Genomic DNA, 25,972 nt, shown 5'->3' on the forward strand with positions numbered 1-25,972 from the left:
TTTTAGATTACATTCTATAATCCATCATTACAGTTTATTTTTTTTTGTTTGCATCAACGTTTCAGCTCACGATCCATTTTTCTCTTACAGTCTGATGAATCATGAAATATGATCTGAAATATGATCTGAAATGTGGATGCAAACAAAAACCTACACAAGAATCCAGAAACTAATCAATTTAAAAATTATGTTCTACTTTTAAACAAATTGATCAAACTTTTTCTTTTCTTGACAGGAGAAAAAGCAACAAATTAAGAGAGAATGGAAATCAATTGGAGATTTCTGGCGACCATGATGTTAATGGTGATGACATGCAGAGCAGTGAAAGCGAAGTGGGATTTCGCTCATGCAACGTTTTACAAAGAAGCTCCTGGCGGCGCCTGCGGCTATTTTGATGAAAACAGCCGCTCTTTATATGCGGGCGTTTACACAACAGCACTGAGCACCGCTCTTTTTGACAATGGAGGCAAATGCGGGTCATGTTTGGAAGTAAAATGTATTTTTAGCAAATGGTGCTTAACTGGGTCTCGAACTGTGAGAGTAACTGCAACAGATTTTTGCCCTCCAAATTATGCCAAGCCCAGTGACAATGGAGGGTGGTGCAATCCTCCACGAAAACACCTCGATTTGTCCATCCCTGCATTTGAACATATTGCAGTTTATGAGGGGGGCATTGTGCCTGTGCTCTATAGGAAGGTCAAATGTCTTTTCAAGGGAGGAATTCGGTTCACCATTAGGGGAAATCCGTACTTTCTTCTGGTTTTGGTGTGGAATGTGGGTGGAGATGGACAGGCTGTGAGTGTGAGTATCAAGGGAGCCAACACTTCCTGGTTTCCCATGAGGAGGAATTGGGGTCACAATTGGGAGTTCACTCAGGCTCGTCTTCAGGGACAAGCTCTTTCTTTTAGGGTCCTTACTAGTGATGGGAAGTCTCACACATCCATTAATGCTGCTCCCCATGATTGGGTGTTTGGGAATACCTATATTGGCCAGCCTTGATCATCATTCCTCAACTTACATTTGTTTCGGCTTAACCATTAGATTAAAGCATTTGGTTTTTGTTAAAGAGATCCAAGTTCAAAGAAACTTGGATCTCTTTAACAAAAACCAAGTTTTTGATAAAGAGATTCAAGTTTCTTTGATGTCTTTTATTGGTGATTTTAAGAGTGCAAGTCAAAAGAAACTTGTTTAGTCTTTAATAAATGTATACAACAAGTTTTCATAAGATATATATCTCAAGAATAAGTTGATGAATCTTAAATATATTTGATCATTGGTCCAAAATATCTCAAATAGATGACTTTGATGTAATATTGGAGTTCAATTGTTTTGAGATTAACAATGTAACCTGTCTATTAATAAATTTTGCCTTTTGGTTAGAATAGTTTGGAAACTTTGTGGAGGGTTGGGTTGAAGTCATGGTTGTGGGTTACTTCCATGTGCTCAAATATATTCTACAATTTGTGGATTTGTTTTGAGAATTGTGTAGTTCTTTTGTTTTCTAATTCATCTAACTCCCTTATCACTAACTACTAAGGATGAGATTTGCAATGGTTATGTTTTCCTAGGAACAGGTCTACAAAAGTATGTATATCGCAAGAATAAATTAATAAATCTAAAATGTATTTGATCATTGTTTAAACTTATCTCAAATAGATGATTTTGATGTAACATTGGAATTCAATTGCTTTGAGGTTATCAATAGAACTTCTCTATTAATATTTTGCCTAGTAATTAGAATAGTTTGGAAACTTTGTCGAAGACTGGATTTAGTTCATGGTTGTGGGTCACTTCCATGTGCTCAAATCTATCCAATGATTTGTGGGTTCTTTTTGAGAAACTATGTAGTTGTTTTGTTTTCTAATTCATTAAACTCCCTAATTATTAACTACTAAGGATGAGATTTTTAAATTGTAATGGTTATGTTCTCCAAGATTAATTTTCTTGATTGGATATTTGTTATGGCTATGGAAACGAATGGAAACAAAATTCTCTAGTCACTAAATAAAAAAGAAAAAAAGTAACAAAAAGAAGCAAAGGTTGGGAATTATAATTAATTGAAACAAAACTCTTCAATCATTAGATAAATAAAAGAAAGCTTGGGAATTATAATGCAAATTCATATTCCTTTTAGTTATCTAATTACATTGTCTCTAGAATGATATGTAAATAACAATTGAATAAAACAATTGAAATTGATTGGATGATGAATGAATTCACATTGAAGAGTTGTCTTATTAAAGTAAAACAATTAGAATGAATGTGCATTAAAGGGTTGTCTTATTGAAAGTAAAAAAAAATAAAAAATAAAATTAGTAGTTTTTTATTAAGATAAACAGTTTATATATACATAGCCTGGGGAGTGCGAGAACGATGTAGAGAATGTGGAGCGAAAATCGCAGACACATCCTGAGGAGTGTGCACCCAAGGAGGGTGAGAAAAACCCTCAGAAGAAGCATTCCCCTATTGAGCAAGGTTTGAAATGGGAGTAGAAGCTGCATGGGAGGACGGAGACTGCATAGGAGTATCCATCGTCGGTTGAGAATTGGAACCGATGGGACTCTTTTAGGCTGAAACCACATAAGTTTTACCTTTATGAACCACAGTGGTCCATTCATCCTTCTTGGCTCCCTCCACCGATCGAGAGCTAGACTCCTTAACAAGGGGTTTTAATTTCGGAGTTGCCAAGGGACAATCCCTGATCTTATGATCTGCCTACTGGCATTGATAGCAAGTGTTGGGAAGATTCAGATAAAGCACCTTCTAGGTGAAGGTGTTACTGCCCACTTGAATATCAATAGTTTCCTTCAGGTCGCGAGAAAGGTCGACCTCAACACATATCATCTTTTGAGGGCGAGCATTAAAAAAATGGTCTGGCTTGAGGCAAACAACTTTGCCAATAGACTTAGAAATAGTTTGCATGAAAGGCCAACAAGGCAAAGGAAGACCAAGGAACTCAACCCAAACTGGAACTCACAATTTTTTGTCATTTGAGACAGAAAAATCATGAGACCAATGCTGGAAAACCAAAACGGATGACCTAATAGTCCACGGACCATGGGAGAGTATAGCCTCTACATGGGAAGGGTTTGAAAAGCGAAACAAAAAAAAAAACCTTTCGTGAGACTTTAGACACCATCAAGCCTAACTCCATGAGGAGACTAGGCTTTGGTGACCCAATCATGAAGCATGCTTTCAAGAGGGATCTGTTTATGGTGAAAATGGATAACAACAATAATAACAATATTGAAAGACTAAATGAATTCAACCACAAAAACCCTAGCCTAACAACAACAAAGATCCATCATAACATATGAAGATTACCTAAGACAATGCAAATCAAATGAAATTACAAAGATTATACCATCATATGTCCAATAGGGTTTGAATCTCCATTCTTCCTATCTCCATTGATCTTGCTTGATATATTTGCTCTCAGATTTTATATGTGCATAAGAGCTCAACAAAGAACGAAATGTGGTTGCAAGTAGGATCGCATATGAAAAGTGTAGTGTAGTCAAGTAGTGGGGTAGTTAGTTAGGGTTGATAATGAAGGAAGCATCTCCTTATATAGAAGACACCATATGAAATGGAGGGCTAAGATTGAGAGGTGTAAAAGGAGGTCGGCTATGATTAGAGGGTAGGTAGAGAAAATAATAAAATAATGAAAGGGGGTAGGTAGTGTAGGAATTAAGAGATGAATGACATGTGTCATGGGTAGAAAAGCTTAATGAATTAATTAAATAAATAAAGATTCATTTAATTAATAGAGGAAGTGGGTTCGATTAAATAAATAAAATATTTATTTAATTTAGGAAAATGATAATTTAAATAAATAAAAGCATTTATTTAAATGAGAAATAAGGCTAGCAGAAGATAAATGAATTAATTAAATAAATAAAGATTTATTTAATTAATAGAAGAATTTGGCTAAAGTAATTAAATAAATAAAATATTTATTTAATTAGACTGCACAATTTTAGGTGTCTACAGGATCCTACCCACAAAATAACCTATCAAAGTACATTTTTCAAGCCAGTCAGAGACATTGTCAAAATCCTGAACAGGAAGTACAACATCAGGCGAGGACAAACCTCGCGAAACACTTTCGAAACAAACTTGCGAGGGTGTTTGCTCAGTGGCGCCGTGAGGGTCTGTTGCAACAACTCCAGCACCAGCATCAACTGCTGGGCTAAAGTTGGTCATTGCCATAATAAACACAAAAATCCCGCAGTAAATACGGTTTGAAACAAATAGGACGGAATACGCAACCTCAAACCCTAGCAGAGCTCATTCCCAACAAGCCTTAGCCAATAGCCCAATGTGGTAAAATTTGAATTGTGTTAATAAATAGTTTTAATTATCTTGTCAAAGAAAAATACTAAAATTTATTTTAAAAAAATTAAAATGTGATGCATTAGAGAAAAGAATCGATAATAAGATGATACAATTCTTTTTTATTTTGGATAAATCATTAAGACAAAGGTGATGTCAAATAGAAAGAGTTATATTTTAGTACATACAAATTTTTAAATTTACTTTAAAATATATATTTTATAAAAAATAGTGAAAAAATATATCCATGCACTAAAGTTTCAAGTTATCAATGCACAAAAAAATGAAGAAATAAAAGGTAAATTTACTATATAAAGAGCGATGCTCTATGTAACTAATTTTAGCATTTTATTAGTAACTAAATTTTAGTGTTTATTTTATTAAAAAAATTATATTCAAATAGTTTTTTAATTCTTTTTAATAAAAACATAAAATATACTAAAAAATATACATTTTATTAGTTTACATCATTTCAAAATTCAAAATATATATATCACTTTCTAGTGATTCAGTTTAACGAGTTGAATTAACATGGGCAATTTTCTTTATAAAAGTGTGACATGGCTTTGTACTTTTACCCCTCAGCCATATGGAAGTTTTGGACCCTCATTGTCCATTCAACAACAAACCATAGTGCATATGGTTCTTTTAAGGGGTTGACCTTACATTCCCTTCAAGTATACCCAAATTTGGCATGATTTCAACATGGGATTTTTTTTCCTTATGAAAAGATAAGAATGCTACTTGTTTCTGCTCACAACTCTATTAATACTTTTGTTTCACTCTTTATTAAAGCTTCTATTTGTAACAATGTTATGCTTCAAATTCAAGTTCAAGAAAATAAAGTGGTGTTTAAGTGGCTCACCTCCAAGAGTTACTAGATCATTGGGGCAATGCCCCTTGTACCATGGCTAGGGTCCCCTTAGATAGTTTTGTTTCCTATGGTTGTTCTCCACCTCATAGTCATAGATGTGGCTAGAGCCTTTTTATCGACATTTTTAGTCACCATAATACTAGGATCCTCACCACCACTTTAGTGGTAGGAGCAGCATGGCTTAGTAGTGCTTTGCCTCTCCCCCACATATAGGTTTTGCCTTTAGGTAGCCTACAATTGAGGTGGGGCTATCTATTGGTGGTGGCAATAGTTTGTTGTTAGCTAGTGGTGGTGGTGGTTGGCCAGACTCTTCAAAGTGGTTCCCTTGAATGACTCTAGCAATTTCACATGCGAGGAATGAAGATAAAGAGGAGGGAGAAGCGAGTGTTGATGGGGGATGATCCCTTCTTGATGTCATCTTAGACCCCACTGATGTATGGGTAAATCAAATGACCAAGATCCTCCTCTGCCTCCCACTAGTATTGATCTCACCATTTAAATGATTTTTCTCTTATTTTTGTTATCTAAAAATGTAATGTTATTATATAATAATTTATTGTTTGATTATTAATGGTTTAATATAATTATATTTTTTAATAATTTAATATGTTTTAAATATATTTTGTACTAAATAATCTAGCGAGCTTTCTGGGTGCAAGCTTTCAAGGTGTGAGATTTGGAGAGGAGCGCTCGCCATGTAGTCGCGGAAGTGCTGGGGTGATAAGGCTATGGCAGATCCACCTCCCCCCAAAGATCCTTTTGGCATGCATGCTAGACACACTTCTTAGTGGGTTTTCGTAGAGGAAAATGGGTTGATGCCCTAGTTTTGCCTGCTTGCGATGGCGGGGGAATCATATCTGAGTTTCCTTCCTCTATGTATTTTAAAGGATTTTTTCGGTGCAATGGAAATCAGGGTCATAATTTAAAAAATTGGCAAAAGAATGGCCAAAAGAAGTTTCATCATGCCAGGGTTTATAATAATAAGGCTCGGCTTGGCCTACTGAGTGACTATGCTAATTCATAGCCATTTAACAAGAGCTCGGTTGGTTAAGAGCCGAATGTTGTTTTTCCCTCACAGCCTGCTTCATCCCTGGTTCTGTTAATTGATGCCTCAGATGTTTCTTTAGGAAAGAAGGTGCATGATCTTCGAGCTTTGGTAGTTGTTTTCCAGGTTTTGGGTGACTCTCTTCCTCTCTCTAAGCTCCATTATAAAATACATGCGCATTGGTATGGCACTTTATATTTCCATGTCCTCTCTGCAAGTTTGTTCATTGTTATTTTTGATTCTACATCTGCTAGAGATAAGGCATTGTGTGTTCCATTTTTCTGGCTTGGAAAAATTCTAATCTATGTAGAAAGTTGGAAGCCCTTTCTTACTTCCTCTAGGTTTGGTCCAAAACACGTCCCCACTTGGTTTAAAATTCCTTTGTTGCCATCAGAATTTGTTGAATATGATATTTTAACTAAGAATGGGATTATTTTTGTAAATTTTTGTTATCTCATTTAGAATTTGAGGATGGCGTAGTGGTGGTAAAAACTTGTATTTTAATCTCACCTAAACTTTCTCCACCGAAGTTTTGTAATATTCAGTCTCCTTTTGGTCTTTGGTGTCAAACTTTGTTAAAAGACTCTGTAAATTTTGGCTCTCCTTCAGTGGTTATGGACTCTCCTCTATTTTTCACATGAAATCCATTCAATTTGGCTTAGGTGGTATTGATTCATCTTTTGATAGGGATGCGAAGTTGTTTGTTTGGACTAAGAACCACTTAGATGTTTCTGCTGATAATTTACCTCCCCCCAAGAAGACTACATTCATGCTCGAAGCTTCGGTAGAGGCTTCCCTGCATTCTGTTCCTTCCCCAAAGTTTGGGTGCATGAATGGTTCTCTTTTGAATAAATCTATTGATCCTAATGATACTTTACCTTTGGGAAAATCATCTACTGAGTTTGGGAAATTTTTAGGGTCTGAGATACAATGTCTTGAAGGGTTGAAAACCTCAGAACATCTTGGGCGTGTTGATGTTGTCCTAGATGAGTAGCTTATTGCTCAAGTGCAAGATATTGCTAATACAAATAAGCTCTCTCATAATTCTGATCTTGCAAATAAAGTGATTTCTTCAATCTTAGTTGGTTTGGGTAGTCTGGAAAATGACTTGGCTGCTTTTCCTACTACAAACTCCTTTGATATTCTTAATCTGGATAAAGCCATAGTGCAATCAGATCTTGGGCCATCCTCGGCTCTCATTCCTTAGGATAGGGTGGGTCGGGTGGCTTCGGTTCTAGAGAATAGATTACCTCTAGACACTTTTTTGGGCAATACTGGTCTTCCTTTAGTACAAACCCCTCTTTGTCAACTCCTAGGAAAAGAGGCTAGAAACCCAAATCTATTAAAACTAAACTAGAAATTGATGTAGGAATTCAGTCTGTTGAGTCTTCTTTCCTCTTTAGAAACTTCCAGAAAGAAGAGATCCAAAAAACCTTTTAGTCCACTAGTCAAAAGAGGCTTGGTGACTAAGCATAGGGCGTGTGCACAAAGATGGTGGTCAGAAAAGTGGACACCACCCAAAAAAAAGATGGAAAAATAAGCACCACGTACACGGTTTTAAAATTATAAATTTCCACGTAGGCGCTTAGGTTTGTTCTTCCTGAGCCTAGAAAAGGTAGCGTGTACACGTTGCTTTTAGGAAAATGAGTGCGTATGTGTTATGCCTACGAAATTGAGTGCATACGCGCTGCTCATAGGAAAATGAGCGCATACGTGCTAATAATCCAAATAAAACCGCGTATGTGGTGCCTGGTAAAAAACGTTTTTAAAAAAAAACTGGGTCTCATTTACCCATGAATAGCGTGTTTTTAACTTCATTTTTTCCCCATTTCCTCTCCTAAACCACGAATGGGGTGTTATATTTGTCCTCCAAGCTATGGATCAAGGTTAGTTTTTGTTTATTTTTGTCTTTCTTTTCGGTTTATGCAATTTGTTTTACATTTTGAATTTAATTTCATTAATTTTGATTAGGTTTTTTCATTTTTTGATTCAAAAACCAGATTCTTCTAATCCAGAACAAGAACAACCAAATGCACCTCCTGAAAACCCACAAGAACAACCAAATGCACCTCCTAAAAACACACAAGAACAACCCCCAATTCCTCCTTTTGACTGCACACCCAAAACACAGGAAGAATTAATTAATCAGTTAGGACAAAATATGTCTAAAATTAATAGACTAATTATTAAATTGAAAACTTGAATTTGACCAACATCAATCCCTCGCCACTAGCCTAGAAACATTAGCTAGTGGTGCCATAGCTGTTTCCACAGAAATTACCAAATGGGGAAGCTTTAGGGATAGGTGTCATCAATTCTATGCCAATGGGCTATCATACGATGGAGTAAAAAAAAACAATTAACTAAAAAACAAATATGTGCCCTTTTTGTTGATCCCAAAACTGGTCAGTCATTACCTCTTAATGCAAAGAGGTTTCCCATACATTGGTGTACCAATGTGCAGATGAAGAATCTTTTTTGGCAGAGGTGGTGGATGGTCTTTGATGATCCGCCTAGTAATAATTATGAGGTACCATTATATTTTTTGAGAAAAATATATTGTGAGTTTGTGCTCAATGTGCGGCCAAACTATTTTGACATGAGAGAGTTTCATGGAAGAGGTGGTGGCTCTGCCCAAGATAGACCTAGAGCCCATAGGCGATTAGCCGCAGAGAGTCACCACCCCCTAGCACCCAAATCCAATGTGCATCATGTTGTCCCATTAGATCTGAAAGAGTTGATGGAGCTACAGACTCTTAGGGTGGCCACAAAATTGATGGGTGCCATCATCCAACATGGGACATCTTTAGCACACCCTATTATATTGGATGATGAGTCATTAGAGGGCGATAGAGAGCCCATCCAACATATGTGTGTCAGTTGCTTAGGGATATGGTCGGAGATAGATGATGCAGCTGGTGCAGATGGATCATCATATCATCTGTGCACGATTTGTGGTTGTAGATGTCAAGCTCACACAGTTGAGGATGTTGCACTGACAGATGAGTTGATGAACATGGTATTTGCCCATGAGCCACAGACACAAGTGTGTTGATTTGAATTCATAACATTTTATTTATCAGTCACTTTAAATTTGTAATTACATAAATGAATTTTCATTTATACATTGATTTAAATTGAGACAAATAATATGCTTTTTAGGATGCAGCAATGATATCCCATACACCTCCCCCAGTTACTATAGCTGCAATTTCGATGCCTGAGGTATAAATTTTGTAACATGTTAAAATAGCATAGTACACTTTGAATTCAAAAAAATACAAGATATACTAACTATCTTTAATGCTTGGTTCAATTTTTAGTTTGTAGGTGTTGAAAGGGGACGAAATGTCCCAGATTGATGACATCACGCTCTTAGCGATCGATTTTGGCCTACAAGGCTATACGGTATCATATTTTGTACAACTCTTTTTATGTATTATTTTGATGGAATATGCAAGTCATTTCATTTTTGATTTTTATAATTATGTTTAATTTATTATCTGTACTAATATCTCATGTTAATTTTGTTTTTTTAGGGTACCCCCTTCGCATCTAGGGCTCGTCCTAAGAAAAAGAATTTATCGAAGATGCCAAAACATGGGAAGAAGGTAATTGAACACATTTTTAGTTGTACAATTGTTTGAAAATGTTGAATTCAAGTATTAGTTGGGGTTTGTAGATTGATTAGTGTTTTTTGTCTATTTTACATGTACAACGGCCATTGAGCTTTGTGGATTTGTTGAATGCACCTAATTCGCCTGTGGATCAAGAGAGGGTGGAGGTATGTATCTCTACTTTATTTTCTTGATTTCATGATTATATGCATGCGTACATGTAAACTTGTGATATATTATAATCTTATAATTTTTTCATACAAGAAATATGCATACCGATTTTGTCAATGGCGAACCGTCCTCCTTGCACTGGAGAAGCATCTAAGGATCTGATACACTTTTGTTTGATATGTAAAATTAATTGTTTTTAACCTTCAATACTTATCATTATATTAATTGTATTTAATCTTTGAATATTTTTTGTATAGGTAATACCGATAGTTTCTAAATCGATGGTGAGCCATCCTCAATCCATTGGAGAAGCATCTCAGGCACAGGTACGTCATTGTTCTCTATATTATAGCTTTTAAGTGTTTTTGATATATTTATATTAGTACATTGTATTAATTGTACATTTAATCTACAATAGACCCCTTCGCAATACGGCCATAATGTAGATCCATTTAAGTATGTCTTCAAGAAAACTCCTAAGAGTGACAAGGAGAGGAGAGCGAAGACATTAGCTCCTAGATCAACCAATGAGGTAATCTACATTTCAATTGCAAAGGAAGTAAAGTGAAATGCATATTTATGTTGTTAATTGTGAACTATTTTCTACAAAGGAATTCTAACTTGGCTTTTGAAATGTGGTTTTGTAGCCATCTACAAAGATGCATACTACATCGAAGAGGCTTGATTTTGATGATCCACCACAAGTTTAGGATCATATAGTGTTAGTTTTGGTCATAGAATGACCAATACATGTAGATATATTCTACATTTTTATTGTATATCGATTTGGACATGGCATATGCCATATTTTTGTAATACTTGTATTGACTTGGAAAACATGCCTTTTTTTATATATATAAATAATGATATTCGATCCAATAAATGTGTAATGAGTTCATTATTTTGTATTCATTGTATTTTGTGGTTATCCTTTTATAAATTTAAATAACTATTTTCATATGTAATCAACAATATGAATATAAACAACAAAAATATATGATATAAAACATTGCAATTGTGGAATATGATTTGATAAAATTTCTAAAATGTTGAATTAACCCTACAAAACTCCTTGTATTCAGTTCATTATTGTGTATTCACTGTATTTGGTGGCTTCCCTTTTATAAATTTAAATGAATATTTGCATATGTAATCAACCATATGAATATAAACAAAAAAAATTGACAATATGAATATAAACAACAATGTGTTTGGTGCGAGAGAACCCTCACGCTCGCAATGGTCAAATTTTGTTCATCGTGTGCACAAACTAGTGTCATGAGCACATCCAGGTGGGCAGTTTTATGCTAGGCATGACCCTTTCATGCATCCCAAAGTGTCAGAATGTCAAGAGTCATATTGTACCGATGCAATCTCTCAAGTGCCCTGAGTCCAAAAAATTGTCAAAACTTGACGAATTGTTTCTTCCAATGTAGGACATATATGGTTGATCTATTTTATCCTATGGGGTCACATGAGGCTCCTCTACAATGTCTTATCTCAGTTTTTGATGACTCGGATCCATTTTTGATTGGTAGCATTTTTTGCCTGCTCCAAAAACCATTAGTTGGATGCAATGAAAAGTTGCAAGATTTGGATAGAATTGATTTGTTTCTTCATGTGCACAAACCGATGTCGCGAGCGCATCTGGGTGGGCAAGTTTATGCTAGGCATGCCCCTATCATGCATCCCAAAGCACTAGAACATCGAGAGTCATACCGTATCGGTGCGATCTCTCAAGTGCCCTAAGTCCAAAAAATTGTCAAAACTTGACAGACTGTTTCTTCCAATCTAGGACACATACGATTGATCTGTTTGATCTCATTGGGTCACGTGAGGCTCCTCTACAATGAATTATCTCAATTTTTGACGACTTGGAGCCATTTTTGATTGGTAGCATTTTTTCGCCTGCTCCAAAAACCATCAGTTGCATGCGATGAAAAGTTGCAAGATTGGCTAGAATTGATTCAGTTCGTTGTGTACACAAACTGACATTGCGAGAACGTTTGGGTGGGAAATTTTATGCTAGGCATGCCCCTATTATGAATCCCAAAGAACCTGAACATCGAGAGTCATTCTGTACCGATGCGATCTCTTAAGTGCCTTGAGTCCAAAAAATTGTCAAAACTTGACGAACTGTTTCTTCCAATCCAAAACACATATGGTTGAATTGTTTGATCTCATGGGGTTGCGTGAGGCTCCTCTATAATGTCCTATCTCTTCAATGACTCAGAGCCATTTTTTGATTGATAGCATTTTTTCGCCTGCTCTAAAAACCGTTAGTTGCATGTAATTAAAAGTTGCAAGATTGGCTAGAATTGATTCAGTTCATCGTGTGCACAAACCGACACCGCGAGTGCATCTGGGTGGGTAGTTTTATGCTAGGCATGCCCCTATTGTGCATCCCAAAATGCTAGAATGTCAAGAGTCATACCATACCGGTGCAATCTCTCAAGTGCCTTCAGTCCAAAAAATTGTCAAAACTTGACGGACTGTTTCTTCCAATCAAGGACACATACGGTCGATCTATTTGATCTCATGGGGTCATGTGAGGCTCCTCTATAATGACCTATCTCGTTTTTTGATGAATTAGAGCCATTTTTGATTGGTAGCATTTTTTCGCCTGCTCCAAAAACCATCAATTGCATGCAATGAAAAGATGCAAGATTGGCTAGACTTGATTTGATTCATCATGTGCACAAACCAACATCATGAGCACATCTGGGTGGGTAGGTTTATGCTAGGCATGCCCCTATTGTGCATCCCAAAGTGCCTAAATGTCGAGAGTCATTCCGTACCGGTGCTATTTCTCAAGTGCCTTGAGTCCAAAAAATTGTCAAAACTTGACAAACTATTTCTTCCAATCCAAGATACATATGGTCGATCTGTTTGATCTCGTGGGGTCACGTGAGGCTCCTCTATAATGGCCTATCTCTATTTTCGATGACTCAGAGCCATTTTTTGATTGGTAGCATTTTTTCACCTGTTGCAAAAGTCGTCAGTTGCAAGATTGGGCTAGAATTGATTCAATTCATCATGTGCACAAACCGACATCGTGAGCGCATCTGGGTGGGTAGGTTTATGCTAGGCATGCCCTTGTCCTACATCCCAAAGTGCCTGAACGTCGAGAGTCATACCATACCTTCTTCTCCCATTGTTCTTATGTCACATAATTTCTTCATACATTGCCTTTGTCTTTCCTTTTGAGCCTCTCGTTGTTTCTTCATTCCTTGCTTGTTCTTTCCCATGGTTGATATGGGTGACCTAAATAGAATCATATTACATATATATGTAAATAAAAGTTCATAAATAAACAAATAACCATAAATATGCATCTTATCACTATTTTTTGGAATCAAACTATTAAACAATCATAATTCAATCATTTGAAACCATGCAAAAACAAAAAACTAATAAAAACAATAATTCAATCATTTGAAATCATGCAAAAACAAAAAATTCACTTACTTTTATGTATACAACAATGATAGAAGTGCAGACATAGTTCCAATGGGGCCTTCAATGACCTCAAAAACTTCTTTTGAGGCCATTGGGCAACTAAAACTATGTCTATAAACTGTGTACGCACTACATTAATAACTGCGTATGCACTGTTAGACCATAAAATGTTGACAAGCCCAACGATATTCTTTTTTCCCATTGTGGACTAATAAGTAGCGCGTACGCACTACTGAGCCTAAAAAATGTTATTGCAGGGTAACGAATAATGGGAATAGTACCCCGTACGTGCTTATGAGTAACAAGTACCACGTACGCGCTCCTTTTCCTTAAAAAGTTATAGCAGGGCAGTGAACTAATAGTTTTAGTAGGGGACGGTGGGAGAGAAGAAGGGGTATGGAGGAAAGAAGAGGGGAGAGGGAGAGGGAGAGAGAGAGAGGGAGAGGGAGAGGGAGAGAGAGAGAGAGGGAGAGGGAGAGGGAGAGAGAGAGAGAGAGAGAGAGAGAGAGAGAGAGAGAGAGAGAGGGAGAGGGAGAGAGAGAGAGAGAGAGGGGTAGAGGGAGGGGGAGAGGGGAGAGGGAGAGGGAGAGAGAGGGAGAGAGAGAGAGAGAGAGAGAGAGAGAGAGAGAGAGAGGTAGAGGGAGGGAGAGAGAGAGAGAGATAGAGAGAGGAAGAGAGAGGGAGAGGGAGAGGGAAGGAGGGAGAGGGAGAGAGAGAGTGGGAGAGGGAGGGAAGATGAGAGAGGGAGAGAGAGAGGGGGGAGGGAAGGTAAAGAGAGGGAGAGAGGTAGAGGGAGAGAGAGAGAGAGAGAGAGAGAGAGAGAGAGAGAGAGAGAGAGAGAGAGAGAGAGAAGGATGGAGAGTGAGAGAGAGGGAGAGAGAGAGATGGGGGAGGGAGAGAGAGGGGATAGGGGGGAGAGAGAGAGAGAGAGAGATGGAGAGGGAGAGAGAGGGAGAGAGAGAGGGAGACGGGGGAGGGAAGGTAGAGAGAGGGAGAGAGGTAGAGGGAGGGAGAGAAGGAGAGAAGAGGGGGGAGGGTGGGAGAGAAGAAGGGGTATGGAGGAAGGGAGAGGGAGAGAGAGAGAGAGTGAGAGAGAGAGGGGGGATGGAAGAGAAGAAGGGGTATGGAGGAAGGGGGAGGGAGAGAAGAGGAGGGAGAGAGGTAGGGGGAGGGAGAGAGGTAGAGAGAGAGAGAGAGAGAGAGAGAGAGAGAGAGAGAGAGAGAGAGAGAGAGAGAGAGAGGAGGGGGGTGGGAGATAGGAAGGGGTATGGAGGAAGGGAGAGGGAGAGAGGGAAGGAGGGAGAGGGAGAGAAAGGGAGAGAGGGAGAGAAGAGGGGAGGAAGGGAGAGGTAGAGGGAGGGAGAGAGGGATAGAAGAGGGGGGAGGGAAGGTAGAGAGAGGGAGAGAGAGAGAGTGAAGAAGGGGTATTGAGGAAGGGAGAGGGAGAGTAGGGGGGAGGGAGGGAGAGGAGAGAGGAGAGGGAGAGAGAGAAGGGGGGGAGGGAGAGGGAGGGAGAGGAGAGGGGAGGGGGGAGAGAGAGGGAGAGAGGGAGATAAGAGGGGGGTAAGGGAGAGGTAGAGGGAGGGAGAGAGGGAGAGAAGAGGGGGGAGGGAAGGTAGAGAGAGGGAGAGAGGTAGAGGAAGGGATAGAGAGAGAGAAGAGGGGGGTAGGAGAGAAGAAGGGGTATCGAGGAAGGGAGAGGGAGAGAGGGAAGAAGGGAGATGGAGAGAGAGAGAGAGAGAGAGAGAGAGTAGGGGGACGGAAAGAGGAGGGATCTTAAGGGGTCACAGGATACCATATGACCTCTTAGGAAACAATATGACCTCTAATGACACCTAAGAGGTCATATGGTGGGTTAATAAAATGATATATTAAATTTAAAGTTATGAATAGAACATCATACAATGAGACTCCAAGCAAACAAACAACGAGGCTTCACTAAAAAGCAAGTGTAAGAGCTTGACCTAACCCTAACAGTACTGCCTAAGTTGTAAAACATATGATGCTATTAAATTTTCAAGGTTGTAAGACTGATCTCGATTGTGACTATAGGAATTACACACTTGATTGTTGTTTGACAAGTGATGATCATCATAGACTACTACTGCCATGCATACAACAAACTTTAATTTCTTTAGGTGACAGGCATTGTGTAACAATATGGGAACTCTTGCATACCCACCACTATCATTCTACATGACATCATCTATGTTACTCTCCCTCTTTCTCTTCCCACCTGTTGTTTCCTTCTGAAAAATATATTGTAGGTACTCTGACTCATCATGTTGCTTTGTTGGTCCACTATTTTCCACATCTACTCTGCTCATTAAAAATTCTTTCGAGAAGAATATTGCTACAGGTTTCCTTGTTTGTGACGGTAATACACCCATGGTTCAATTTCAAACACTATTCCTCCTATTCAATATACACACACAAATCCATCAGTCAATTTTTTTAGGAGACGATACATGATAAAAATCAAAGAGGAAGTTGCAGACAAGAAATAAATTCACTTACTTTGATAGAAGTGCACACATAGTTGTAGTGGGGTATGGAGGGAGGGAGGGAGAGAAGAAGAGAAAGAGGGATGGGGTATGGAGGAAGGGAGAAGGGGAGAGAGAGAGAGAGAGAGAGGCACCTTGTATGCGTTTGAGAGGGGGAGACAATACACTTACATGTGTATATATATGTTTAATATATTATATATATACATATATTATATGTATATAAACATATTATATATACAATATCATATTATACACATATTATATATTACATATATTATATGTATATACACATATTATCTATAGAATATCATAGTATACAATAGCGTGTACGCGCTGCTTACACTATAGGTACCCCGTACGCGTTGTTTAAACCATAAGTACCCCGTATGTGCTTTTGACTGTTTAGGCTTGGAAATAGGTCTGGATGACAAAGCTGCAGTTTGGAAATTTGATTTCCCTCCATTTCTCTCATTTTTGACATGTTTTATTTTATTAACTTGGTTTATCAACTTTGTCATCATCAGGTTTACACTTCATAAAGTGGGTATTTCTAAAATTGCCACCATATTTTCACCCATCTTCTGAGCTTTCTAACCATATAATTTTTTTTTCAATTTGAACAACAATAACATATTATTATTGAATTTCTTTTACCAATGTCTCCATAGTTCTCACAGACATAGGCGCACCATTTTTTGAATAACTTTTGATATACTTATCCAAATTTTTTAAAAATTATATATTATTGTAGTTCATTTGATTCTTTACAATTTAAAAAAAAAATTGTATTTTTGATTTGGTTAGTGCAACTTATGCTTTGCGCACAAACAGGTACCTAATATTTTAGGATGTGCCCGATTGGAAAAATCATTAAAAAAAATACTCAACAAAAAATTAAAAAAAATACACATCTTCTAGTTCTCACTCTTAGCTATCTTTTTGCCAAAGGATTTGTTAAAATACTAAATCTAACTATGAATTTTTTGATGCGCACATCACACACTATGTTATGTTTTTCAGAAAAAATCAGGGTCAATTTTTTGTGCATGAAGGATTTGACCCCCTTAATCTTATCCAATTTTGAAAATGTTCAGTAGTTTGGAAACTAGATTTAGAGTACTACAATATTTCTTCTTTGATTATCTTCATATCTTGAGTGGATGACTTTCAAATTTTGCCTTCAAGTTCAGGTTCATCTGATTTTAGAAAAAAAGTGTCCACTTATACCCACCTTTCCGACCACCATCTTTGTGCACTTACCCCGTAGTCTTCACAAGACATTTTTGGCAAGTAAGGTTTCTCCGGTTTATTTGGAAGTCTCAAGGGGAGCATATGCTTCCCCTCAGAGCCAATGAGGATTTTATCCTGGAATGTGCCCCTAACAAACGATGCTTGATTAAGTCTCAATTGGACTTAATGAAGTGTGATGTGGTCATGGTACAAGAAACTAAGTTAAATCTCTCTTCAGCTGATAGGTTATTCTCTTCCTGGAGAGGGTGGAATTTTTGTGCTTCTCCCTCTTCAGGGGCTTCTGGGGGTCTTGCGTTTCTTTGGAAAGATTCTAGTGTTCATTTCTCATTAATTGCTTCTTCATCTAACCGGATGCTTGGTTTGGTCAAAAGTAGGATATCTAACTTAAAATTTTGGCTCTTTAATGTTTATGGGTCGTCTGGGGTTTTAGATGAAAGAAACCTTTGGGAATTTTTGGCCTCCCTTGCTGCCCCGCTGTGTAATGTTTTTCTAATTTTTTGGGGGGATTTTAATGCAATTACTAGTTTGAATGAAACAACTAGGGGAATCATCCCTAATAAGCATTCTATGTCAAATTTTTGCTTCTTCATTCAGTCATTAAATTTGGTTGATTGTAAACCACTTAACGGGACATTTACATGGACCAACATTCGTAGGGACTTTTGCCAAATTTCTGAGAGACTGGATCATTTTCTGGTTTCAGAAAATTGGTTTAGTTCAAGACAGGACTTTATTTCCTCAGTTCTCCCCTTTACTGGTTCTGATCATTTTCCTATCCAGTTTACTATTTTTGAGGACAGGGCTCCTTGAAAGTTACCTTTTAAGTTTGAGCCAATGTGGTTTTGGGATCAATCTTTCCTTCCTTCATTAAAGCAATGGTGGTGTTCTGCTCCATTCTTTCCTAGATCCCAGATGTTTCAGCTTGTTAAGAAGAAAGGTTTCTTAAAACATAAGATTATTAAGGTGTGGAATGTATTGCATTTCAAGAACATTTTTGAGGAAAGGGCCAAGATTTAGAAAGAAATTGAACAAATTAATAAGAGCATTATGGCTTTAGGAATGTCCTCTCTTTTGTATGATAGATTGAAATTGTTGAACTTTCAACTTTCTGAGACTTTGGCTAGGGAAGAATCTTATTGGAGGCAGAAGTCTAGAGATCTTTGGCTCTCCGCAGGGGATAGAATTACTAAGTTTTTCCATTCCTCATCCAAGCTCAAGAGACAGCGGAATCAAATTTCCTATATTACTAACTCTAATGGAAACAATTTGGTGGATGAGGAAGAGATTGCTTCCGAAGCGGTTAGGTTATTTAAGTCACTTCTTACAGCCGAGCCAGTTGCGTTAGATAATGAGATTGTGCAATCGATCTCCTCTTTAGTTTCTCTAGAAGATAATAAGAAGCTTATGGCTCCCTTTACTTTAGCTGAACTGAAAGAAATAGTCTTCTCCATGCATCTGGAGAAAGCCCCGGGTCCGGATGGGTTTGGATTGGTTTACGCCACTATTCTTTCAAAAGTGTTGGGAGTTTATAAGTAATGACACATTGCTAGCCTTGGAGGAATCTAGAAGAAATAGGTCTATTATTAGAGAGCTTAATACTACTCTTATTGCTATCATTCCAAAGGAGGATAATCCTTCTTCGTTCTTGCATTTTCATCTGATTACTTTGTGTACTACTTTATATAAAATCTTTACTAAGGCAATTTCATTTAGGCTCTCTAAGCTCCTCCCTCGGATTGTCTCCCTAGAACAAGGAGGATTTGTACCTGGCTTGGAAACATCTGAAGGCATGACTGTAGCTGATGAAGTTCTGCACTCCATATCTCAACAAAAGGTTCTGACTATGATACTTAAGTAGACATGCTAAAGGCTTATGATCGGGTTAATTGGCAAGCTCTTAGGGTTGTTTTATATCATCTGGGCTTTTTGCGTTGTTGGGTTAAGTGGGTATTTTCTTGTATATCTTCTGCTTGCTTTTTAGTTTTGGTTAATGGTTCCTCGTCAAGGTTTTTTGCTCCCTCTTGGGGACTTAGGCAAGGGGATCCTTTGTCTCCTTTTCTATTTATTCTTTTGGCAGAAACATTAAGTAGGGCCATATCTAATGCTACATCATCTGGTTTATGGTCAGGTATTATAATAGATGGCCTCCTATCTCCGCAATCCCATTGCTTGTTTGTGGATGATATGCTTCTGTTCGGGGAAGCCTCTCTAAGGGAGGCTCGTGTTATTAAGAAAATTATTTATGAGTATGCAGCTTTTTTTGGACAAAGTGTTAATAATCATAAATCCAAAGTCTTTTTTGTGAATGTCTCCCCTCTAGTTAAAGATAGACTAGTCCTCTTTTGGAATTATCAAGTAGGGACCCTCCCATGTGTATACCTAGGCATTCCTTTTTTTCTAGGGTTGGATAAGGCTTCCTTTTGGAACAAAGTTGTTCATACAATATCCTCCCGAATATCTTCCTGGAATCATAAGTGGCTGACGATGGCTGGTAAAATTATTTTAATTAGGTCAGTTTTGAATGCCATCCCCACATATTTGATGTTGGTTTTTTAGGCTCCCCCCCAAGTTATTAAGAACATTAAGGTCTCCCTTAGGACCTTTCTTTGGAATGATAACTTGGGTGATAGGCCGAGGATCTCTCTCTTGGCTTGGGACAAAATTTGTCATCCCAAAGCGCTGAGGGGTGTGGGCATTCATAATTTAGTGGCTCAAAATAAGGCTTTGGGGGCAAAATTGTTTTGGAAGTTATATGTTGACCCTCATAGTAAATAGGTTGCCATCATGTTTGCTAAGTATTTAAGGGGTGCTTCCAGAGAAAGGATTTTTACTACTTCATCTCTTCCAAAAGGTTTGGCTTTTTGGAATTTTTTGGTTTCATGTAGGATGGTTATTTTACCACATCTATCCTGGGTTGTCAATAATGGGAAGAAAGTCTGGTTTTGGGATAAAGTCTGGAATGGGCACTCTTCCCTTTCAGCTATCTGAGACTGGTCCCATTTGTCTAGTATTCTATCAAAGTTTTGGGGGCCTTTTGTTGTTGATTATTTCGACATTGTCTCAAGTGGTCCTTGTGTGATTGCGAAATGGAAGATTATCCCTCCCTTTTCGGTTGATAATAATCTTATTCTGGCTTTTGTGGAAGAACTTCACAAAAGACCCCTTGTTTTCCAAAATAAAGAGGACTCCTTAATTTGGATTAAGAGTGCTGTTGGTTCTTATTCAGTTAAAGACGGTTATAATTCTTTAGTTCAGACTTCACCATCCCCTTGCTGGCCTACTAATGTCTTTTGGCATCTGGCTTGTCTTCCTAAAGCAGCGTCGTTTGCTTGGCTAGTAGTCCAAGATAAGGTTCTAACTGGGATGCGTTTGGACAGACATGGGATTACAATTGTATTTCCTTGTGTTTTTTGTGGTCATTGTATGGAATCTATGGACCATATTTTTTTGTTTTGTCCATTTTCTTATGAGTGTTGGTATTGGTTATTTGGCATGCTTGGTTGGTCTTCTGCAATAGGTCCCAATCTACTTTCACATTTCATGGTTTGGCCCTTGTTGTTTTCCTCATCATTTTATTCATCCCTTTGGGTTGTGGCCCCATCATTGGTGATTTGGAATCTTTGGCTTGAAAGAAATTGTAGAATTTTTAATCATAAAAGTGCCACTTTGTCTAAAGTAATTAGTAAAATTCAAACCTCCATCAATGAGGTGGTACTTTCTTTCATTCATAAAAACTTAGGTCATCTCAATTCTTTCTCTCATTGGGATAATCAGGTTACTTGGAAATGGTCTGCACTTCACCTGATGCCTTCCCATGGGGATGTATCAGGAGGTCTATCTTCTTTGGTTAAATGAAAAATGGCCATATGGACTCCCCCTCCATTCCCTTCATTCAAACTTCATTTTGATGGGGCTGCCAAGGGGAATCCAGGAAAGTCTGCTATTGGAGTAGTTATTTTTATCATTCTTTGAAAGTCATCAAAGGTGTGGGTAAACAAATTGGGGATGGTACTAATAACATGGCTGAGTTTCAGGCTTTATCCTTTGGGCTTGATCTCGCTCTTTCATTAAACATTAAAGACATTATTATTGAAGGTGATTCCATGGTGGTGTTTCAAGTGATTGTAGCTAAGAAATGTCTAGCTTGGCATCTTCAATATTTCTTATATCACATTCTTCAGCAATTAAAATGCTTTTCCACTTTTTCTATTTCACATTGTTTTAGGGAAATCAACGTCATTGCAGATTTTTTAGCCAATAAGGTTGTTGTTGAGGGTGTTGATTTCCTGGAGGTCTCTCCCTCAAACATTCCTACATCTTGCATGGAGATGCTTTTTTAATAGGTGGTCCTCCTTCTTGAAAACCTACTTCACTATCTATGCTTCATTAGTATTTGTAGTAAAGGTGTTGGACCTATTGTATGTGTACCTTCTCATGTCTCTGTGCTTTATGTGTTGGTCACTTCCTTATATGGCTATAGGGGGGATGTTGTCCTACCTTATGGTAGCATTCCTATTGTAGTCATATTTGGTAGTTTCTTCGCACAAAGTTCGGGGGCAAGAGGGGTCTCTTTGGTTTGGATGGTGGCATTTTTCTTTCTCATTTGAGTGGTCGGCTTTTGGTTATCTTGGTTGGCAGGATTTTTTGAACTTCTTTTGTAAGTTTGGGATATCATTGGCTTATGGAAATCATTACATATTAATCAGTATCTGTGCGGCAACAAGGGTACTTGTATAATATCTGTTTGATCTTCTATTTTTGGTAATCATTTTTTGTTATGACTGGTTGGTTGATGGCTTTCCATTAGGCTATCATACCTTATGCACTTGTTTCTCTTTTCGCTTCATTTGGCATCATGATCTATCGATGATTCAGGTTGTTATTCTAATGATTGGGGATATTATGGTATCCATTGGCTTTATCATTGCATGACCATCTCCATTTTAGTAGGTTTCTTTCATGATGGGATAATTATGACATGGTGATCCCGTTCTCAGTTCTATTGTTTGTTGGTGGACACTTATGGCTTTCATTCGATCTTTGTCTTTCTTTTCACTCTAACATCATGTTTTGTTTTCTATGGAGAATTATTGCCAAATTCGGTGGATGGTGGCTTTTTCTAAGGAATTGGAAAGAGCAATTAATGTGGTATTGCAGAGGGTTTCTTATTTTGATATTGCTCCTTTGGTTACTACTTTGGATTATCCTTTGGTTCGGTCTCATCCTTCTTCCTGAGGGTCTTCAATATCCTTACCCGCTTCTTATTTGGACCTGTCTATGTTTTCTCACCATATTTGTGATGGCAGGATCTCTTATTCTTGGTTCTCTCATGGCTCTAAGTTTTTCTTTCTTCAGAGCTTTGGATTCTTGTGGTATTTAGACAGGTTGGATTTTGGGGTGATGGCACTGATTTTTGGTAGACAATCTTGACTCCATCTTCAGATGCTCCTTGATAGACTGATTATTACAGTTTCCTTTATATCTAATGTAGATGGCAATGTATTGCAATGTATCTGGGGGGTTTGATATGCCTATGGGCTTTTTGTAATGGGTAGATAGGCTTATGTTTTCTTGAGCAATACTGAAGGGTTTTCTTACTAGTTCTTTCCCTTCAGTGCTCTTTGAACCAGACACGTGTAAAAATATATATATATATAATTAATATAATTTTAGTGGTCTCATCCACTTTTATCAAAAAAAAAATTATAATATAATAATATTATATTTTAATTTTCAATGATTTTTTAAATCACTCATACACACATATCAAATATATTATGTAATAAGTTCTAATATAATAATATTATTTTATTTTTTAATGATTTAATATATTAATTTTTAAATAATTTAAATATATTTCTAATACATAATATATTTCTAGCATTTTGCATTCGCCTCTTCTCCTTTGGCATTTGTCTATAATGGCGGACCACAGATCTCACATCGTTGGTGTCAGTCATGTTTTGGAACCTTGCATTTCTTGTAAATTCTCTGTGTTTTGTAGTATATATATATATTGGTTGCAGTTGTTTTTTGGTGCAGGGGCATGTCAATTTTGATTCCTATGTGTAAAAGAGCCTGCATGCTCCTTTGTTGATCTCTATTTTGTAACTAGCTCCAGCGAGAGGATTGTTCACTACTTCTCTTCTATAACCATGTTGATGAGCAATGACGAGAGTTTTTCTTGCTGGTTCTCTTCTCTGGGAGCTCAATTTGAACCAGTTTTTAAATATATAGTAAAAATTATTTATTATTAATAAAATATATCAAGTGGCATTGCCACCTTGCCAAAAAAAATAAAAATATTTATTATTATAAATTTGTAAAACCTATCCATTTCAAAAATTTAATCTATTTCTAAACAATTTTTTTTATGTTTAGTTTCAAGTGTTGTTGTTTTTTTTTTTTTTGGTTTTTTTTTTAACTATTAAATATTATGCATATATGAAAAATGTTTACTTAAAATTTTGTCTAAAAAATAGATCTTTTAGTGGATCCCTCAAATGGGCTCTAAAGATTAGGGAATCAAAAAATCAAAAAATAATTTTTATAATTTAATAACTTACAAAAATTGCATATAAACTTTAGAAAAAGTATTTTAGCCAATCAAATCTTCAAAAATTAATTTTTACAATTTAAAAAACTTAAAAAAAATTGTATATGAACTTTAAGAAAATAACTTTTTATAAAATGAAATAATTTATTTTATAACTAACTTTTCTAAAATTTATTTTACTCAATCACATTAGTTCTAACGAAAAATAATGTCTGCCTCTGAGTTATACATATTTACAGGCGAACAACTCATTAATGAAGAGCAGAAAACCGGAATTAAAGGCCAGCGCGTCAAAATGAATATAAAGTGAATGAATGTAGGTAGAAAAGAGGGATAAATTCATGAAAATATGTTTTATAATCAAGGGAGATAATTTATCAAATGTTTGGTTTAAAAGGAGTGGTATTTTAGGCCTGTTCATATTTTAAATATTCGTGCTTATCTTTTCCACAATTCATGCAATCTACAAAACCATCTTTTAGTGTGGATGTATAAATATCCCACAAACATGACAGGGTGAAGTAAGAACAATCGATCTTTTGTAAAAATTTTCTGGTAAAATATCATTTATCTTATTTTCTACAGTTTATTAAGATTATTTTTTAGTTTCTGGATTTTGTTGTATAGGTTTTTGTTTGCATCAATGTTTCAGATCACACTCTGATTCATCATCATAATTTATTTTTTTGTTTGCATCAACATTTCAGATCACATTCCATGATCCCTCATCACAGTTCATTTTTTGTTTGCATCAACCTTTCAGACTCCATAATCCATCATCAGTCCATTTTTTTGTTTGCATCAACGTTTTTTTGATCTTATGTTATAATCCATCATCACAGTCTATTTTTTTTGTTTGCATCAACGTTTCAGCTCACCATCCAGTTTTCTCCTACAGCCTGATGGGTATGATCTGAAACATGGATGCAAACAAAAACCTACACAATAATCCAAAAATTAATCAATTTAAAAATTATGTTCTACTTTTAAACAAATTGATCAAACTTTTTCTTTTCTTGACAGGAGAAAAAACAACAAATTAAGAGAGAATGGAAATCAATTGGAGATTTCTAGCGACCATGATGTTAATGGTGATGACATGCAAAGCAGTGAAAGCAAAGTGGGATTTCGCTCATGCAACGTTCTACAAAGAAGCTCCTGGCGGCGCCTGTGGCTATTTTGATGAAAACAGCCGCTCTTTATATGCGGGCGTTTACACAACAGCACTGAGCACCGCTCTATTTGACAATGGAGGCAAATGCGGGTCATGTTTGGAAGTAAAATGTATTTTTAGCAAATGGTGCTTAACTGGGTCTCGAACTGTGAGAGTAACTGCAACAGATTTTTGCCCTCCAAATTATGCCAAGCCCAGTGACAATGGAGGGCGGTGCAATCCTCCACGTAAGCACCTCGATTTGTCCATCCTTTTAGTTCTCTAAATACATTGTCTCTAGAATGATATGTAAATAATAATTGAATAAAACACTTGAAACTGATTGGATGATGAATGAATTCACATTGAAGAGTTGTCTTATTAAAGTAAAACAATTAGAATGAATGTGCATTAAAGGGTTGTCTTATTGAAAGTAAAAATAATAAAAATAAAATGAGTAGTTTTTTATTAAGATAAACAGTATATATATACACAGCTTGAGGAGTGCAAGACCGGCGTAGAGAGTGTGGAGTAGAAATCATAGAGACGGCATGAGTGCGCACCAAAGGAGAGAGAGAAAAACCCTCAGAAGAAGCATTCCCCTATTGAGAAGGGTTTGAAACTGGAGTAGAAGCCGCTTGGGAGGACAGAGACTGCACAGGAGGATCCATCGTAGGTTGAGAAGTGGAACTGACGGGAGTCTTTTGGGCTGAAACCGCAGGGGTTTTACCTTTACAAACCACAATGGTCCATTTATCCTTCTTGGCTCCCTCCACTGGTCAAGAGCCAGACTCCTTAACAAGGGGTTTTAATTTCAGAGTTGCTAAGGGACAATCCCTGATCTTATGATCCGTCGACTGGCATCAATAACAAGTGTTGGGTAGGTTCAGATAAAGCACCTTTTGGGTTAAGGTGTTACCACCCACTTGAATATCAATAGTTTCCTTCAAGTCACGATAAAGGTCGACCTCAACACATAGCCTCTTTTGAGGGTGAGCATTAAA

General features: G+C 37.1%; 2 protein-coding genes across 2 annotated transcripts in view; both read left to right on the plus strand.

Moving 5' to 3' along the window:
* Positions 1-291: 291 nt before the first annotated feature.
* LOC131043012 (expansin-A9-like) lies at positions 292-999 on the plus strand. Its single transcript, XM_057976361.2, has one exon. The coding sequence runs from the start codon at positions 292-294 to the stop codon at positions 997-999; it is 708 nt and encodes a 235-aa protein (XP_057832344.2).
* A 23,895-nt stretch (positions 1,000-24,894) lies between these two features.
* The window catches only part of LOC131043009 (expansin-A9-like), a 96,096-nt gene continuing 95,018 nt past the window's right edge, over positions 24,895-25,972 (plus strand). The window contains exon 1 of the mRNA XM_057976359.2: positions 24,895-25,099. Within this exon, the coding sequence (XP_057832342.2) occupies positions 24,895-25,099 (205 nt within the window). The remainder of the gene's footprint in view (positions 25,100-25,972) is intronic.

The sequence above is a fragment of the Cryptomeria japonica genome, chromosome 6, assembly GCF_030272615.1.
Source record: "Cryptomeria japonica chromosome 6, Sugi_1.0, whole genome shotgun sequence".
In the NCBI taxonomy this organism is placed as follows: Eukaryota; Viridiplantae; Streptophyta; class Pinopsida; order Cupressales; family Cupressaceae; genus Cryptomeria; species Cryptomeria japonica.

Excerpts from the sequence above, each read along its gene's own strand:
- LOC131043012 (XM_057976361.2), top strand. The coding sequence starts at position 292 with ATGATGTTAATGGTGATGACATGCAGAGCAGTGAAAGCGAAGTGGGAT.